At 44.0% G+C, this 18,767-nt stretch overlaps 1 protein-coding gene across 1 annotated transcript in view; it reads right to left on the bottom strand.

Moving 5' to 3' along the window:
• The window catches only part of LOC308378480 (piezo-type mechanosensitive ion channel component 2-like), a gene marked incomplete at its 5' end in the record, with an annotated part of 111,520 nt that overhangs the window by 85,090 nt on the left and 7,663 nt on the right, over nucleotides 1-18,767 (bottom strand). Inside the window, one exon of the mRNA XM_080855416.1 lies at nucleotides 5,500-5,595. Coding sequence (XP_080711542.1) covers nucleotides 5,500-5,595 — 96 coding nt within the window. The remainder of the gene's footprint in view (nucleotides 1-5,499; nucleotides 5,596-18,767) is intronic.

The raw sequence follows: 18,767 nt of genomic DNA, 5'->3' as shown, positions 1-18,767 counted from the left end.
ACAGAATGCAAATAAGCTGTTCCTGAGGTCTTGTTTAGGCAAATATGCAGCCAAAAAAAAGCAACCAAAGATATTTATCATATGATGACAGGTGGCTTACCAACACGGTGGATCCAGCGGAGTTGATTTCATGTAACAGCCTGCTTTGTCAACAGACCAATGCCAAATGCAGGCCCACTTTTAAAGTCGACAGCATGGAGTGATAAATCAGGCCCACACCCTTTCACTCATGTTTTCTTACATTAAGGGCATAACTGAGCGACGCGCCCTAGTAGTAGTAACCTTGGAGTATCTGTGCTATGCTACGTGAAATTCCTAGTTCTAGTAACCTTGGAGTATCTGTGCTATGCTACGTGAAATTCCTAGTTCTAGTAACCTTGCAGTATCTGTGCTATGCTACGTGAGATCCCCGAGGGATTTAGCTCTGTCTTATCAGTACAGCCTTTAGGTTTAAAAGCTGGGTTGGCCTGATAATGTCACAGTGGATGTGAAAGATTGACCAGGTCTGGGATGTTAACGCACATACAAACATACTATCTTTTAAACACACACGCACACACACACACACACATACACACACACACACACACACACACACACACACACACACAAACAGATATGCATGCCTGCACATACACACTCTCAAAGACAATTTGACATCTCAATACATACGGTATGCAACTCCCACACACACACACACACACACACACACACACACACACACACACACACACACACACACACACACTCCCTCCCATCTTCACTTCTCCCACACACACATACTTTCACCCTGTACCCACACACACATACACTCCCACACACACACACATACACACACACACTCCCACACATACTCAGTGACTCATTGCCGGAGCACACACTCCTTCCTGAGGAAGAGCCATGGGGCTTGGCTCCGTTGGGAGGCAGAGGGCCAGGGTCCCTCTCTGACGACCTCCCCATTCAGATCCATTTCCTCAGGAAGCCTTCGTGTCTCCTGTGACCCCTCGCTGCACAGCCGTGTGTGCTGAGGTTGTTTTCATTCGTGGGTTGTTGATAAGCCCTGCTTCATCCCACTGTAACCACTGCTTAACCTCCAGAGCCTTGACAGGCGCGCGCATCAACGCACGCATGCAGACACACACCCACACACAGACACACATACACACACACACACACACATACACACACACACCCTCTGAGATACCTGGCTTTCAGAAGGAGACTTCGAGGAGGAGATATGGAAGTATTAAGTAGTTATAAAGCTGAGATTAAAGTTATCAATTTATGTTTTCTGTGCTCTTTAAATGCGTGTGTTGGGCATGGCCTCGACCAACACTCCAAGACACTCTGCTTTTTTCTTTGGGGGTGGGGGGTGGGGGTGTGGGGGGAAGTATTAGGCAGTTATAAAGCCAAGGTCACGAATGCTCTTCCAATGTCTGTGCTGTGCCAGCGGCTAGATCAGGCTGCCAGTGTTTCCTATAGTTCCATTACGGTCTTAATAGCATCTCTGTTTTAGTCCCATGTTGTGCAACAGTCTTGTTAAAAGAGAACATACTTTAATGTCTGCTGAGATTTGCGTTTGTTCCCAGGTTCTTCTTTTGACATTACGTAACCTCCCGCCGGCATGACAAATGAAATAGCTGTCTTGAGCATTCTCAAGACATAATGACATGGCTCGTCAGGAGAAGGCTGGAGCGGAAGAGGTATCTGGCACTGGTCTAGGTGACGACGAAAAGCATTTTTTGCCAGCTCCATAATTAATGGGCAACATCTGGCTCTAGTGACGTAAACACCAGCCAGGGCACAGCCGGCCAATGGAGTGTGGGTGTGTGTGTGTGTGTGTGTGTGTGTGTGTGTGTGTGTGTGTGTGTGTGTGTGTGTGTGTGTGTGTGTGTGTGTGTGGTATGTGTGTGTGTGTGTGTGTGTGTGTTGTGTGTGTGTGTGTGTGTGTGTGTGTGAATCATCATACTCGGCTTCTCAAAGAGAGGGGCTTGGCAAAACAAACATGGAACCCACTCAGGAGTGAGGAGTGTGAGTGTGTGAGAGGTGGCCAGGGGCCCTCAAGTTCTCCTGCCTGGCATAAATCTACTTCTCCACACACACACACACACACACACACACACACACACACACACACACACACACACACACACACACACACACACACACACACACACACACACACACACACACACACACTCACTCAGGCCGAAGTGATCTAGCAGATGCTTGAGAGTCTCTTGGACTAATTTCACCTACTGTGCTTACGGACTGTAAAATACGACCTGATGACTGTCTACCTACCAAATGCCAGAGTATCACAGAACAGGGCGAATGTGAGGAACATAAATTCTTCAAACGCATTCTTCATATTGCACAGCTCTTAAACAAGCAAATAGATTGCTGGTAAATTCTTCACAAGTTTGAGATTCACTCCTTCAAAATGTAAAGTGTGCGATACACCCACTGCTAGAAGACACTGTCAGGCTCTTTCTCTCCCAGCTTTGTAGACGACGAAAAACACATTGCATGTCCAGTGCTGTTTTTGCAGAACCGAAACAATAGCTAATTGTTATCGGCGCGATAAAAATGACAGTCAGGAGAGACTACCCGTAACACAGAGTACAGTAGACCCCAGCCACTGGCCCTGCCATCCCACCTACATTGTTCCTGTTATTGTATCTCTCTGGCCAGGGGGGTCCTCTGGGTCTTTATTGAATAATGCTCTCGTTAATTCCCTCTTGGAAGACACAAAATGACAAAAGTCTGGTGGGAGGAAGAGGAGGAGAGAGGCGAACAGCTGCTGCCGGAGAGAGAGAGAGGGAGATAGAGAGAGAGAGAGAGCGAGAGAGAGAGAGAGAGAGCGAAAGAGAGAGAGAGAGAGATAGAGAGCAGGGTTGGCGGGGGGACGCCTCAGTCTGTCCATTCCAGCTGCTGTCAGCTGCTCCCAGCCTGCAAGGTGCACTCCTGACCCATAAACCCCAAGCCCACTGGGCCCACTGCGCTGGGTTCATACACATGTCAATGGGATTCATGTTGAGGGGGTCCTACTCTCTCTCTTATTCGAGTGCACTGTTTTAGTCCCTGTTATATTGTGAGGCCACATCTGATATTTGCATTTACTTGTAGAGATTTAACAGACCGATTTTTATATATTATTTTTCGAAGAACTTTGGAGTCTCCAGCAGTGTGTTTTACTCGTTCAGCTGAAGGAGAACATGGTTGAGATCACACGCGTGACACTAAAATATCTCAGTAGGTGCATTCCGTTTGACTCAGTGCAGTGTGTGTTACAAAGCAGAAGTTCATAACATCAACAAGATGACATGTGAAGAGTCGTCCTCGCGTTCATGTGTCATGTAACTGACATCGACAGCACTTCTCCACTCCTACGCAAGATTGCTGATTATCACAGAGTCGCCCAAGATGACAGTGATCTCTGGAACGACTGTGGGTCAGATATGGCCCTGAGCCGGGGGGCAACCGGCTAATCCATACCAGACCTGAGCCAGAGACGTACTGTTGCCTTGTCTCTGGGATAGCTCCTTATTGTTCCCCTAGGGCTAGAGAATCCTCACCTGTCGACAGACAAGGCAGGTAAACACACGTGCAGCAAGTTCTCACACGCCATGAAAAAGTATGTCAAAGACTGATTTTTAAAAAGGTGAGAAGAGGAATACCCGCCCGAGAGTCAAGGCCTGTCACTCCTGAGTGTGTCCCCCTCAAAGAGATGTCACTCCACCGGCTAAATAAACAATGACTGAGATTCGGTACAGCTCCAGCTATGTGACCTCATCACTGTATCAACTGTCAGTAAGGACATGGAGGATTACAACCACAGTGGCTTCAGGAACTAAATGGGTCGGCTTGTAACTGGCCTCAGGAACCGAATGTGTCAGCTTCGAACTGGCCTCAGGAAGTAAATGGGTCGTCTTGGAACTGGCCTCAGGAAGTAAATGGGTCGTCTTGGAACTGGCCTCAGGAAGTAAATGGGTCGTCTTGGAACTGGCCTCAGGAAGTAAATGGGTCGTCTTGGAACTGGCCTCAGGAAGTAAATGGGACAGATGGGACTCTGTCAGAGGTTCCTGTGGAGGATGCCAGTGAAAGGTCATGCAGCAGTGCACCAAATGCCAGTCATTGTGAATGACCCTCGAAGATCAAACAGGGGAAACTACCCATAATTTTATTTATGGGAAGTCGTGACAGTGTGGGACGTGTTTTCTTTTTATCACAAAACCCTGTGGTTTTCAAACAGAGGAAATGGCCTCCTCTGGGGTCGCCGACCATTTGTTAATACCCAAACTGCTTTTATGTGTAACTATTTTACTACAAAAATGTACATTTCAACGTAAAAGTCTGCTTCGACCCCCTGATCAACCGTCTGGACGTGCTGAAGGACCATGAGAATAGCACCCTGACTTCATCTGGCCTTTCTTTATGGGCTCTCATGTTGAGAAGGCAAACACACATGAGCAAAAACACAGCTTGTTGTGTCAGGTGGACGAGGGAGAGTAAAGAAGACCAGATGTAAGAAGTGAAAGAGGGAGTGTTATTCTCAAGATAACTAGCAAACCATGCTGCCACGAAATAGTCGCCTGGATAAAGGAGAGGAGGGATTGCAAACCCAAAACGTAGAGGGATCTGCTTTTTAAACACAGGCGTTGTTGAACTGTTTAAAATTCCTTACAGAAATGTATGGGTTATTAATTTAACAAATTGTTGTTCATGCAACATTGGCCAGAAGTTCAAGGGCTTAGAATGGTGATCTGGTGACCCCTGGGGTAGACTGGCTAGCTTCATCTTACTCCCATTCTACCTGTTTCATTCTAGATCAAAGATCAAGTGGTGATATCACTGCCTGGCTAACACACACCACCATTTTTTCACAAAGGTTTTACAAACCTTAACTCATGGCCACATACTGTATATACACTCAGCACGCAACAACTGAAGTGTAATGTGCGTTTTTATGTTGCAGATTTTTCTTTCTGGCAAGTCTGTAGTTAAATTGTCCAAAGATGGTAATGTCTTGACGGTGCGTTTCGACCCTCTGAGGGGTTCTTTCTGCATGCAGTAAATCACATTAGCTATTGTCTGGGTCTTGACGGCTTCAGTTTAGCGGCCCAAACTCTGAGGTAGTTTACTGGAAACACAACAGTTTAAGTGGGGGCAATGTTAAACACCTTGACTTCAAAATAAATTATGGTGCAATGGTGAAAATAAAATGTGCATGAGGGTCACAAGCATTTTTCGCCTCGTTTCTCGGGTGAAGATAAAAAAAGTGCATCACTGACTTTGGGAGGTTTGACAGGAACTATCATTAGGCCACACCAGAAAACAGCCGCGGTGACTCACGAAAGATCACAAACATCTTTGACTCAGTTGTTCAGAATGTGTATTAGTCACTTCCACGCCCCACACAAAGGGAGATTTGGGACATCATTGTCCATATTTGTGAACATATATGATAAAAACAACAAGTAAATCTCTGTGCTTTACCTTGCATCGTTGTCTTTGTTGGCTCGGCGAAAAGTGGGATGAGCAGGAGGTATATGAGGTAGATGAGAGACAGACAGTTGTACCGGAACAGACATGCTGATGAGGAGGACAGAGAGACAGACAGAGAGGGGACAAAAAGGCAAATAGGACACAAATCAATCAGGAGATCTCTACCTGCAGGCAAAACACAAAATTAATATAAATCACAGCGGAGAGATAAGAGCCATCAATTACGCCAGACGAAATTGGCAAAATAGGGGGGGGGGGTTATTTTATATGGGGGGGGGGGGGGGGGGGTAGATCTGATTGCAGCTGACTCTGAGAGAGATCTGCACTTGATGTAGCTAATATATGCCAGATCAAGGCCACATCAAGGCCAGAGAATCAGGTCATGAGAAGATGGGGAGAAACTTTGCAACTCAATCTGGGCTGGCTCTGGTCTGGACTGGCCAGTCGATATCTGAGAATATTGTGTTACGGAATACTGGCTTTGGCAGCACTGTCCCAAGCAGGGGCGCAAAAAGTGGGTATGCGCTCTATGCGGCGCATAGGGGCGCCGCACCCATGGAGGCGCCAAAGCGATGGTAAAAAAAAAATAATATTAAAATGTTTGGGGTATTTTCTATATGTAGCTACTGTTGTGCGTTTCTAAATCATTTCTGCATTTCCTTAATGTTATATAACATTTTAGAGGACTAAAGAGGCTAGAGTTGGCGCCTCATCTCTTAAGATTCCATAATAGAATTTTGACATAGAAGAGGGAGCGTGAGCACCGTGACCGCTGAACACACAAGCAGTTAGAACTAGGCTACGAGTAGTGAGTTGGTTGGATGGAAGATGGATAAAGCAAAAAAAAAAGGGGGGGGGGGGGGGGGGCGCCAAAATTGTTGCTGCATACCCCCCTGACACTGGGCAGTTGCATCCCTGGTCCCAAGAGTCATACTAATAAAGCATCTATAAGAGTCATACCAATAAAGCATCTTTAAATTGAATTGAATATATGAAAAGTCATGGAAGGAGGGGAGAAGAGCTTAATGCTGTGCTAGGAGGACAGAGGCGGAGGTAAGATGAGTGAGAACACACACACACGAGAAATCCCACTTGTGGAAGCCTTAGGTGAGAGATGCGCTTCCCGTGTTCCAACACTGTTTGACATCAGCACCAGCGGCAAACAGATCTCCTCGTGCATCCGTGCCAAATCCCCCCCCCCCCCCCCCCACCACACCCAACACACATACTGCCTGCCCTGGGCCAAAAAACACACAGAGATTGCATATTTAGATAATGCTGAGTGATGCTGTTGCATTCAGGCATCCAAGCCAAAGAGCTGGGCCTTCCATTAGAGGGAAGAAAATCCCCGCAGCTCCATGCGAAAAAAGCCCATGCAGCGCGCAGCTCTACACTCGTCCTACGTGTTTATGAGACGTACAGTATGTCACACACAGGCACCCGCATTAAAACTAAAGAGGCCCACTTGTCCACACTCTTAACATGACATCATTGAAAAACTATGGCAAAGCAACGTGTTGTTTGAAGATTTCATGTATGCTCAGAAGGAGGAGTAGGAGTAGGAGGAGGAGGAGGTGGAGGTGGAGGAGGAGAGTGCATTGGTCAGGGGTGGGGTGAGAGGACTGTGCAGCGTTAACTTCAGACTTGTCGTGTTTGTAGAGGTTCTATAAATGAATGAGTTCCTGTATTATGGGCTAATCTCTGAGGCGTGAATCAAATCCATGGCTAAATATTATGATGGGACACTGATTGGTTTGGTTCATATTTCTGCGCAGGGTGCATTTCTGTGAGAGTCTTGCCGTGTCTGGCCTGTAACCGTAAGAGGTTTTGTTATCTCTTTGTGTGTGCAGCGGGTACTTGTGTTATTGAGACAGCTGGGAAGCTGTGCAATAATTCCTCACCCTTCGCATGTTATCTGTCAGATTACATGTGCATGTTCTGCGTGGATGTAGAATTACATCATGAGTTGTAAGATGACTAATTTTAGTTACATAACATTACAGAAGAACTCTTGGAAGAGGAAAGAATACGACAAAGACACTGTTCAAAGACAAAGCTACAAAGTTCCAAAGTTTTCCAACAAGTGTTGAGGACAATTCAACAGGTACATAGTTTGTTTTCCGATTACATTTCATCCGACATGATCTTTAACGATTAAAACACACACACACAGGCATGCACACACACACACATACGCACGCACAAACACACACACACACACACACACACACACACACACACACACCAGACAAATAATCTGGTCATTGACACAGTATGACAGGAATATTGACACGAGTCAAATGGCATAGCATTATGAAGAAAATAAGATATCTCAGCTATAATAAGACCTAACCATCTATTCTCGCATGACTGCCTTACAAGCATGATTGGTGTCACAGGAATGATGACCAACAAACCCAGACACTCCCAAATGACAACCTTGACTGACTTCAGGCATTTGGAGTGCGGTAAGCCAGGAAACACTCTCCACCTTCTAAGAAGAGACCTCACGGTAGTGTCAGGCTCCGCAACCGATAAACAGACACTCCCCTACTGCGTTTCCCAGGGTGTACTGTGACATGAACAGTCTGCTCAGGCCCAAGGAGAGGAGAAAGACTTCTCCCTTTCTGTATCTTTTCCCACCCAATGTGACGACAATCATATGTGTTATGACATCGCCATCAAACAGCATAACCTTCAGCTGGAGATACGGGGCTAGGCTGAGTGTGTGTAAGTGTGAGTGTGTGTAAGTGTGTGAGTGTGAGTGTGTGTAAGTGTGTTAGTGAGTGTGTGGGTGGGTGGATGGGGGGGGGGGGGAATGGGAGAATGTTGTTGAAAGGAACCGGAAGTGAGAGGAAATGTTTGTGTCAGCAGAAAGTGGAGAAGACTGGATAGAACAGATGTTTCAGGGGGTGAGTGTGTTCAAGAAAATGGGACAGAGAGATTGTGTGTGTTTGTCAATGTTCAATCAGTGTGTTGTGTCTTTATGCTTGTGTGTGTGTGTGTGTGTGCATAAATGTGTGTTTTATAGAATGAGATAAAGTTTTGTGTGACTAAAAAGGGATACATGTATTTATGTAATAATTTTGTATGCATGTTTGTGTGTCTGTATCTGAGCTTATCCAGCTTTGTCTGCAAGAGAATATGCATGTGTTTGTGTCAATGCAGACATTCAGGGCCGGTGAAAGTGCTGGGCAAACTGGGCAATTGCCCAGGGTGCCAGATCACTAGGGGGCACCATAATTAGATTTGCACAAATTAAGAGCACAATCCTTGAATAATCAATGATTTTGACAGGAGCAGAGCAATGTTTCCAGCCATACTACCAGAAGAGAAGTGGTTGATGCATCTTAAAAGAGAATCTACCATGCTTTTCACTTTAGTGTGTTTAATCGTGTCTTTTTGAGCATGTAAACGATCTGAAAAGAAGGGGGGAGTACGAAATGGTTGTAGATATGTCAGCATCGGCCTTGCAAGGTTCAGGATGATTTTGATGGATGAAGGTGTCCATTCAAGGGAACCGTTTTCAACCCATAAAATACAGACATTTTTATAAAAATGGGAATTTGTGCATTAATGTGTTTCATCTCAGTTCTGTCATATAATTCAGTTTGCAGCTAAAAAAAAAAGAAATAATTAGGGTGGGGTTACACTTTAATCGGTCTTACTAAGAGATATTCACAGCTTGACGTTTCAATAGCTATCCCAGCAATATGTGTGATTCATTTACTGACACAACATGTTTAGCATTTGTACCCAAATCGTTGCCGAATCGTGACATTAGGAGACAGGAGTTTTCTGTGTCAACTTGCAATGTCAGGAGATTGTTTGAATGGATTGAACACCAAATCGGTCGCAAATTGGATTACTCCAAGATAATTGAAGAGTTCACAGCAGCCAAAGCAAAATTAATTCTTAACACTTTAAAAATAGGGGACAATTATTGCTACATTGGCATTTTGTTCTCTTAAACATTTGAACGTGGGGGCGGCATATTTTGCCTGAAGTGTTGGCTGGTTATTCTCCAACCTACACACATTGTGTGTGTGTGTGTGTGTGTGTGAATGTTTACACACTCTCTCTGTCTCTCTCTTCCCTTCCATCCCTCCTCCGGTCCTCCTCTCTTGGGCCAGCTGAACTGAACGCAAAAACACCCAATTACACTTAGCTAAATGAGCCTTATCGTTTCAATCGGTGTCAATGGAGGCCCTTCACGGGCCTCTCGGCCCGCAGCCGCCACTTCCTGCCGCTCCAGGCCACAGGGACGTCGCCTCAGCCCGACCCGACATGCTGCGCAGCGCCATGCCGTGGGCCTCTTTTCTGTCCGCAGCCACGGGCAGCTGGCAGCTACAGCTGAGGCGCTCTGACTTTTGATAATTATTTTTGTTCGGATACACACACACACACACACACACACACACACACACACACACACACACACACACACACACACATACAGTATGCCTTGTTTTCTTTTTCAAAAGTCAGGAAGCAGCAAACCTCAATCTCTGACAGAAAGTTAACGGAAAAAAAACAAACAAACACAAAAAAAAGATTTCCGTAAAAACATTTTCTCTGTTTTTCTTTCCACAAATCTTTTTTCGCTTTTTCAAATCTTCCTTTTACCCCCAAGCCATCTCTCTCTTAAGCTGTGCTATGCTAATTGCATGAAGACAGAGGAGCAGCAGGAAGGAGGAAGTGTGCCTCTCGCTTTGTCTCATTTCAGGCCACATCCTGGCCTCTGCGAGGGCTGGAAATTAAAGACAGCCTCGACTCAAAGTGGGCAGCACCCCGGCCGTTCCCCTGTGGTCCAGGCCCGACCGCACACAAAACCCCATTTTCTCCCGTTTTTAAGCCCCTACCACCACCTCGAAGAGTTCCATCACTGTTTGAAGTAGGGGAGAGTATTTGTTTGGATCTCAAATTGATTGTAAACCATTACGTCCTCTTCATTCTGTGTGACACTGAGGAAGAGTTGTATAACATTCACATACACAATGACATAACAGGAGAACCATCTCATTTATTTCACTTAAAGCGAGGCGCTGTTTACACGCATGCATTTCACGGGCGCATTGCATTTAAAGCAAATCCAAGATGGCGACTGGAAAACGCAGCCAAAAAATGCATCCAGTGTCAAAACCTACAGTGTCTACAGATCTAGATCATATTATGAAAAGTGAGTGTTTCTTTTTTTTGTCCTTGAGGTATGTTTTCAGAGCGTCGTGTTTCAAAGCACTCTACCCAAATTGGTGGGTTTCCTTTATTATTTCATTGCAGGGCGTAGGATGGGATTATTTGGTTGGAACTAGGAGGGGGAGACTGTTTCTGCCACATTAGCGGGATTATCCATCCATTAACACTTCCCACATGGTGACCTACCACCGGCCGCGGGTGCTAACGTCGGGTCCAGTCCGCTGTTGCAATCAGACGTGTCTTCGAGACAGCCGTGACTGTTTGCAGTAAAAAGATGGGCCCCGGGCCATGACAAATACACCAGCTCCAGAGAAGACCGCCGGCAGGTTATTTTTCTTTGAGCTTTGTTGAAAACACTTGAGCTTATTAGCCTTGAATGTACTGTGCGGGTTCAAGCCAGCGGAGTAATTGCCCTTGCCATGGAGGAATGCATACTATCTGTATGTGTGTGTGTGTGTGTGTGTGGGGGGGGGGGGGGGTAAGGGGATTGTGATGCATAGTTATATGCATCATCAAAGAGCTGTCAGGTCACATGCTGAGTACCGTTAACACGTCAACACCAAGTTCCATCCCAGTTCCATCCCAGTTTCATCCCCTTTCACCACAGAGGGATTTGAGGAAATAAATAACAATTACAGTTTCAAGCCAACATCATGTGCACTACAAGAAATAGTGTGTGTGTGTGTGTGTGTGTGTGTGTGTGTGTGTGTGTGTGTATGTTTAATGGTGGGTTGGATAAAATCGGTGCAGATCGGTCTAGGCGTCAAGAATAATAAAACTGCATCTGGTAGAGGTACGTCCAAAAACTGTACAGTGATTCAGACCGAATTCTCCTATCTGCTGAGATAAACAGGAAGAGTTCTTAAGGTTAACTCATACAGTAAAACTCTAATGATCAAGATATTTTTAAAAGTGTAGTAGTCACACATGACAGAACGTTCTGGAACTAACAATAGCGTCAGCTGGCAGTGGGGCCAAAGCAGTCAGAATGAAAGCACGCAGAATAAACGAGTGCAGCTGTTTTTACGAAAGGACCTGTCGGCCTTGATCAGCGTTTGTGCTTGTTTATTGCAAACTTCTGGGGTGTTGTAAAACCTCATGCTTATCTAAAAAACGTATGACTGAAATGTTGGACCAAAAAAAAATAAAAACTCTCAAACTCCAACGTTGCAATTTTCCTACTGTGGCTCTGTAATGACTTAGTTAAGGGACATTCCGATAATACCAGAATTATTAATATAGACCGTGTAAGGCAGATGCATATCCACACATATGCTATAAAGACTATACAGTCCACATATAAGTCAAAAAAATAAGTTGTGTCATAAACAGAATAAAGACCTAATCTTCTGTCAGGGACAACTACTGTAGTGCAACTACAATTGCAAACAGCTGCTGGCTTGAGATGCAAGAGTCGAGTTCTGCAGATTGGAGAGGCTAATTAAGAAGACCACAATCTCTGGGCAATCACTTCCAACCAACAATTACTGTGTTACAATCAAATTATATACACTGCAAATCACTTTTTATCTGCCTGGCTTTTTAGAGACCTTGTTTTTCAGATGAAGTATATGACTTGCATAGCCAAACCAACAGAAAGCCATTTATATCCAATCAAACAATCAAAGTCAGCTCAGTTAGGTGCTGCAAGACCTTTAAATTAACATCCATCTGAGAGAGAACAACAACTTTGAAGAACAGATCCTGAATTTGTGACAAATTATCTAACAGCAAAACAAACTGTGCTATTGACTAAGTTGACATGTTTTGACTCAAACCTACCATTGCAAAAGTTCAAGATTACACTTCAAACACGTACTGTGCTGAAAAAAAAATCACATGTTATTGTCTCCACTAATGATGTCTGCGGTGAACTTGCTGGTCCAGAGCCCCCTCTTGTAACAGGTATGTGAGGAGACTACCACCACCTGGGTGCAAAGCAAACATCAGTAATCCCAGAATCTAACTCCTTTCACCAGGCGAAAATAGAGGGAGAAGGGAACGTCGCTGTTGATCTAACAGCCAGTTTCTCTTCAATCAGTCCCTCAGACACAGTATCGGCGTGTTACGACACGTGACTGACAGACGAGGTGGTGTGAACAGTACGTCTGCGACGCATGTCCTACTATCACGTTTGCCTTACAGGTATTCATGTTTTTTCCCCCTCTTCCTCCTCTCTACCACGGAGGTGTTGTGAAGACCGAGGGAAGCGGCTGTTTATATTCAAACGTCTTTTTCAAAAATCTGAAGGTATTAGAGCTGATGAAATGACTGCTAGCCTCACAGAAGACACAGCTGCAGAGATGGAGGTTGCTTACTTTATGGGACTGAATTTAGCTTGTGTTGTGAAGTGATGTGCTTCTATATTCATTCTGTACTTGAACCAAATTAGACGGGCAGATAATTATACTTGCAGAAATACTGTTACTTAAAAAGAACATCAGTCTAGTTAGGAGGTAGCTTGACAGTGCCTCGAGGTGTAGTAAGATTGGAATAACTTTGTGTAAAATAACTGTAGCAAGTAAGTGTGGCAGAAAACTAAAGAGGCTGTAGTGGTGTATCATTAGTGGGCCTGCTGTTTACTGTGCAAAGGCTCCGACTATACTGAGCACCATTGGCCTAAAAGTCCCTTTGTGGCACAGATGCTTGTATACACAAACAAACAGTGCCTGAGGAGAACAGCGCTCCAGTTTAGAGCCATTTAGTTTGACTGGCAGTGCCTTGAGTCCAGATTTAACTGTCTGCCGTGTGGCTCATTCAACACATTTGGCAACACTTAGCTAATTTTTGTCTATATGGGATGAAACAATGGCCCCTCGCAACATGTGTGAGTCTCTCTTCCTTGCTCTCGTGCTAGTTCGTGTGTACGCCACCCTGGCATCCCAGACGACCAGCTTTGCCCTTTTCCTTGAATGAGTCAGTGACTGAGGGAATTTTTCTCTTTTTTTTTGGTAGCGAAATGAAAATAAGCTGTTCTCCTTCTGAAACAACAGACGGACCACTAACCATTTGTTCCCTGGTGCTTGGCAGACGTAAGAGGCCCCTGTGCACACCCTAACTTCTTTTGAGTGAGCGTATGTGTGGGTTTTTTTTTGTCGTTGTTGTTGTGAAGTGAGCTTTTGTTCGACCGGCCCTCGTTTTGAAATTCTCCTTTGGCATCTATGCACCCACCAAAACATAGCTTTGCAGTGCAGAGTGCTCAAAGCAAAGCACTTGATCGATTGCGATTCTGAAAAGAAATTAAACCGTGCTGTAGTTTCAGGGTGCCGTTCGCCATCAGATTAAATTACACTCCACCATTTTGACCAGTGAAATGTATTACCGCAATTAAATTGGCTGTCTCACCTGCAACGCAAGCACAAGCCCTACAGCTGGGCGCACTCTCACCGCCTCTATTGCTCCCAGTTGGCCCGGGCTGGCCTGACAATTTCTCATAACGCAACATGTTGCTCAAACAATTACAGGAAAGCAACTGCCCCCATACCGGTTAGTATACTGTTCTAGAAAACAGTAGTTCCTCTTACTGACATACTACATGTGTATGACTATAACAGGATAAACAATCGCATATCCTCTTGCTCTTTCTGTGTCTATGAAGAGTTGACAGCCATTACAGTCGTGGGCTATGGACCAAAATGCGGGTGTGCCATTAACAAGTAGCATAAGCCCTCGCTCTAACTTTAAATGGGAGAGTATTTCAGCCCATTTGCCATTTCTGTACCTCTGCAGGTAGAATGAGGGTCTATTTGGTTAGCTGTTGGCACAGAATGTTCTAGAATTCCTGGCACCATAACGGTTCTAATACCCAAACCAAACAATATTGATGTTGACATTGAAATAATACCAACACAGACAAATATATATCCAAAACATATGAAAAAGGCAAAAAAAAATACCAAATTTTTATACAGAGTCTAAATGTAAGACATTAATGTGTCAGTTCAGTGATGCTGGGGAATTTATGGGAGGTTGAGAGGACAGAAACCACAAGGCAGAAATAGTGTGTGTTTCTGTGTGTAGAGACTGTAAACCCCAATAGACACACATAAACACACGCAAAATGCGACACACATACCACACACACACGCACGCACACACACAGACACACACAGACACACACATTTTGTAATTTAACCCCAGCACAATCATCAGTTGTTACAACCCTATTTTCTCTTGAGGCAAACCGCTTTATATAGTCTTATTTTAATATTCCGCTTTAAGAAAAAAACGCTACCTCCAACACATGCAACACACAGCACTTCACTTTATGAAGTGTTAACAGAGCTCTTGTTAGACATTGTGAGTATCTAGTTGCCTTGCCACATAAGGCAGCAGAAATATGTCTGGCTTAGCTCGGACCACCCATTCAAACTTACAGGAGTGTCTCTTCTGGTGTATTCTATTATATGGAATTAAATAGAGATTTCATATGCATGATGTAAATAGGGTTTAATATTCTCCAATGTTGTTTCTCTAATATAAAAGTAGCCAAGATGATGAACACAGGCTAAAGTGATATACTTGTGTGTTACTGAACTATGTGAGTTACATGCTTGTGACATACTGGACATATTTTGTGGCAGATATCTTAATGAAATCGGATTTCTGTCATAAGTCATAAATACAGCCTTAGCACAAATGGACAAACCTCTTTGACAGGGTACCTTCAAAGCTGGCTGTGGTAATTTACTCTGGGTTAGGTGTGACCAAGTTTGGAGCAATGAATGATTCCTCTGTTTGAAGAAAAGATATCTGTTAAGCAACAGGTTTGGGATAGATCCACATGTCCTTCTACAATCTGGATTGCTCTTCTTTAATGGGCCAAAATCTCTTTAGATGGTCACGATACAAATACCATGACAGGACAAACAATTAGTCAATAAAGGACCTTACATGAAGAGGCTAAGGGAACTCTTCAGTGTAGTATATCTCCAATGTAAAGGCCTATCACAGGGGTTATTCTGCCAAGGTGTGCCACCAACTCAACCTGAGACATCGGAGCGGTTTTAAAAACACGTGGTAAGAACTCCACTGGGTGACCTTAAAGCTGCTGAAGTGTGCCAAATGATTTCACATTTTAGGGTGTATTCATTTAGCAGGTGCTTCGATTGAAAGCGACTTATAGTACAGATATACGTTTTCATCAGCTGCCTATGTATGCTCCCCTCCCACCTATACTCTTGGATCCTGTAACGAGTTGAGCCCCACAAATACAAAAATTGTGGCTTTTCCCCAGGACCATATGACTCAGAGCATTACAATGAAGCTACTCCCTCTCTCTGACTCAGTTATTGGCCCTCTGGTGCCAAGACCAGCTTATCGGGCCCAGATTTGACAGAACCACACCAGGAACAAGTCCAACTCCTTTCCGGGGTACGCATGGTCATCTGTGGGAGGCCTGAATCATTTGCCTGTGAAAACATCATATTTTACATCTAAACTGAAAAGTTCTGATGTTAAACTTTTGTCACGTATTCAGTTTTATCTTTTCTTTCTCTTTTCTTTTACCAATCAAGCAACCGCCTGATTTACTAATATGCGAGCGCTGCTTAATCTGCGTTCGCAAATTAACGCACAGTGTAACGCACAATTTTCCGTGGTATTTATCAAACCACATCTGCGCTGGGCACTGGGGTGCTTACTCCGCCCTTTAAAGGGCCTGATTTACTTACATTGATTTGTGAACGCAGCTTAATCTGCGCCTTTGCGAGGCGCACATTAACGCACGGTGTTTCCCCGCATTTTCCGTGATATTTATCAAGCCAGATCCGCGCTGCATGGGCAATCATTATTTAGCGCACCGTTAAAAGACTGGAGAAATTGCTTGCAAGTTATTGCCACCATGGAGATTCGAGGAAGAAAAAACTAAGGTTCAGCGAAGAGGAGAAAGATATATTGGTTCCAGTGGCGGACCGTGCATTTCACGACTGGGCCTTCAGCGATGTCCTACACGATGTTAAACTGAGTGAATCCACCTCCTAATACTATCATTATGACGCCATGGCTCTCGAACCATTATATTTATACAGAAAGGCAGTATAAGTGAGCATTGCATCACCTTAACATAGTCGAGTACAACAGACTTTATTAATATTTCCGGAGCATTTAAAATCAATACACCCGTATTAACAATACATTGAGAGTAGTAAACTCTCAGTTATATGATCGCTTGGATATTACTGTCACAACTTAAAAATAAAAGGCGATTTTCAGGGATTAGTCTACAAAGTTTTATTAAGTCTACCGAAAGTAGCCTATGAGAGCTTAAACAAGTTTGTCCACTAAACATCGCATTGTCCCACCTGCAAAGCAGTTTCATTAAACTTCCCCTCCTCACGATATCCAGTTTTCCTTGAAAGTTCCGTCTTGAAAATGGCGTTGTAATTGTATCAAAAACTGGAATTATCAAGTTGGTGTAAACTAGTTTATTTGAGTTGGTTAATGTAATTATATTTAGTCTTACCAATTGAAACAACTAGCATAATAAGCATTGAAACCGATGTACGTCGTTTTCCGTTTTCGCATTAGCCAGCTAAACTGAGCACTGAAGCACTGCACCGGTCTGCCTCAGTATCCAATCGAAGGACGTTTACGTGTCACGTTCAACGCGAGGAAAGAAATATTCCGGGCCTTCTAGAAGGCCCAGTGTCGCCAACTCGAAATCTGATTGGTTGTCACAACTGTCTGTTTCAGTTCATTCAACTTAAATGAACTGAAACAGCCAGTTGTGAAAACCAATCAGATGTACACGGGCCTTCAATGTGAATTCTGAAGGCCTCAGGGAAGAATTCTGTTCTCGGGGAAGGTTTCTCGGAGCGTGGCAACACATGATAGCTGAAATATGATTGGATGAAAGCTCTAACATAAATGAACAACGCTGGAAGCTATGAAATGAAGATAATGGACTATGAGGAATAATTGAATACATATTTATGAAAAGAAAATATTAAAATTAAATGTATTTATTACATTTATTTTCTGATGATGTTTAGGCCAGCAGAGAAGGCCTTGAAGGCCCTGACGGACCACCACTGATTGGTTCACATTCGCTCAATCACTGAAACTGATTCAATGGGTTATATTGTTGTTTTGCCCGCCATCACCTACAGCGAGATGTTGAAAAGAACACGATTATAAATAATATGCTATTGGTGGCATTAATGCATAAACTGTCTATTAAAACAATATAGATGTGTACATGGCGAGATTAATACGTTCTACAAGGGACATGGGTTCACTACAATATATCCCCACTGAAACAAATACATTTACCAAGTACATGGCCTCTCCAAAATCACTGTTGCTCAATCATGGATAGATGGCACTATTCCGGAAGATAAAACTGTCATAGACAGACCACTACCATGTAAGTAATGGTCATGTTGGCATCACATATGACCTGGACATTCATTGAATATGTGTGCTTTCTGTTTCGTTAAACGTGTTCGTGGATTGAAGATGGGGCTGTTTGCATGTGGGTGCGATGAATGGCTTCAATTACGTTCGGAAAGTTTAATTTCAGATATCGTCGTGGGGAAATGTATATTGACCAGTGCCCCGTAGCAATGCGTCGAGTACCTGGGTGAATATTTGGCTGAGTGAAGGCTGAGATATACCAACTGATGCTATTAATAAATTAATAAACGTTTGAAATGATCCGATGCCAATATTTGCAATTGTCCAGAGTTTACCAACTGATTGAATGGAATGTGTTGGAGGGTTCGATGTCGTCTCTGATCTGGTTCAGTGATTGAAGTATTGCGTGGCTGGTTAACCTGTACCGTCTAATGATTTGTGGTTCGCTTAACTGAAAATGTGTTATACGAGTTGAAAAAAATATTTCTGTGTGCTGTCTCTGTCTTCTTTCTTCGCCTTGCTATTATCACTGCTGCCATATCAATGTTTTCAGACTCAATTGTAATGCGCTTCCTGGTTAAGACGTGCTTTTATGAGGCGGAGAATTAGCGTGCAAATCATAGACGTGCGCTCGCCAGGCAGTTTAGTAAATTCCACACAATACATCATTAGGCGCACTCCTCCCATTAAAGAGCGCTTCACACCTA

The sequence above is a fragment of the Sprattus sprattus genome (genome assembly GCF_963457725.1).
Source record: "Sprattus sprattus genome assembly, chromosome: 17".
Taxonomy (NCBI): domain Eukaryota; kingdom Metazoa; phylum Chordata; class Actinopteri; order Clupeiformes; family Clupeidae; genus Sprattus; species Sprattus sprattus.
The sequence above is the reverse complement of the archived record's forward strand: the minus strand, read 5'-3'. Positions and strand labels throughout refer to the sequence as shown.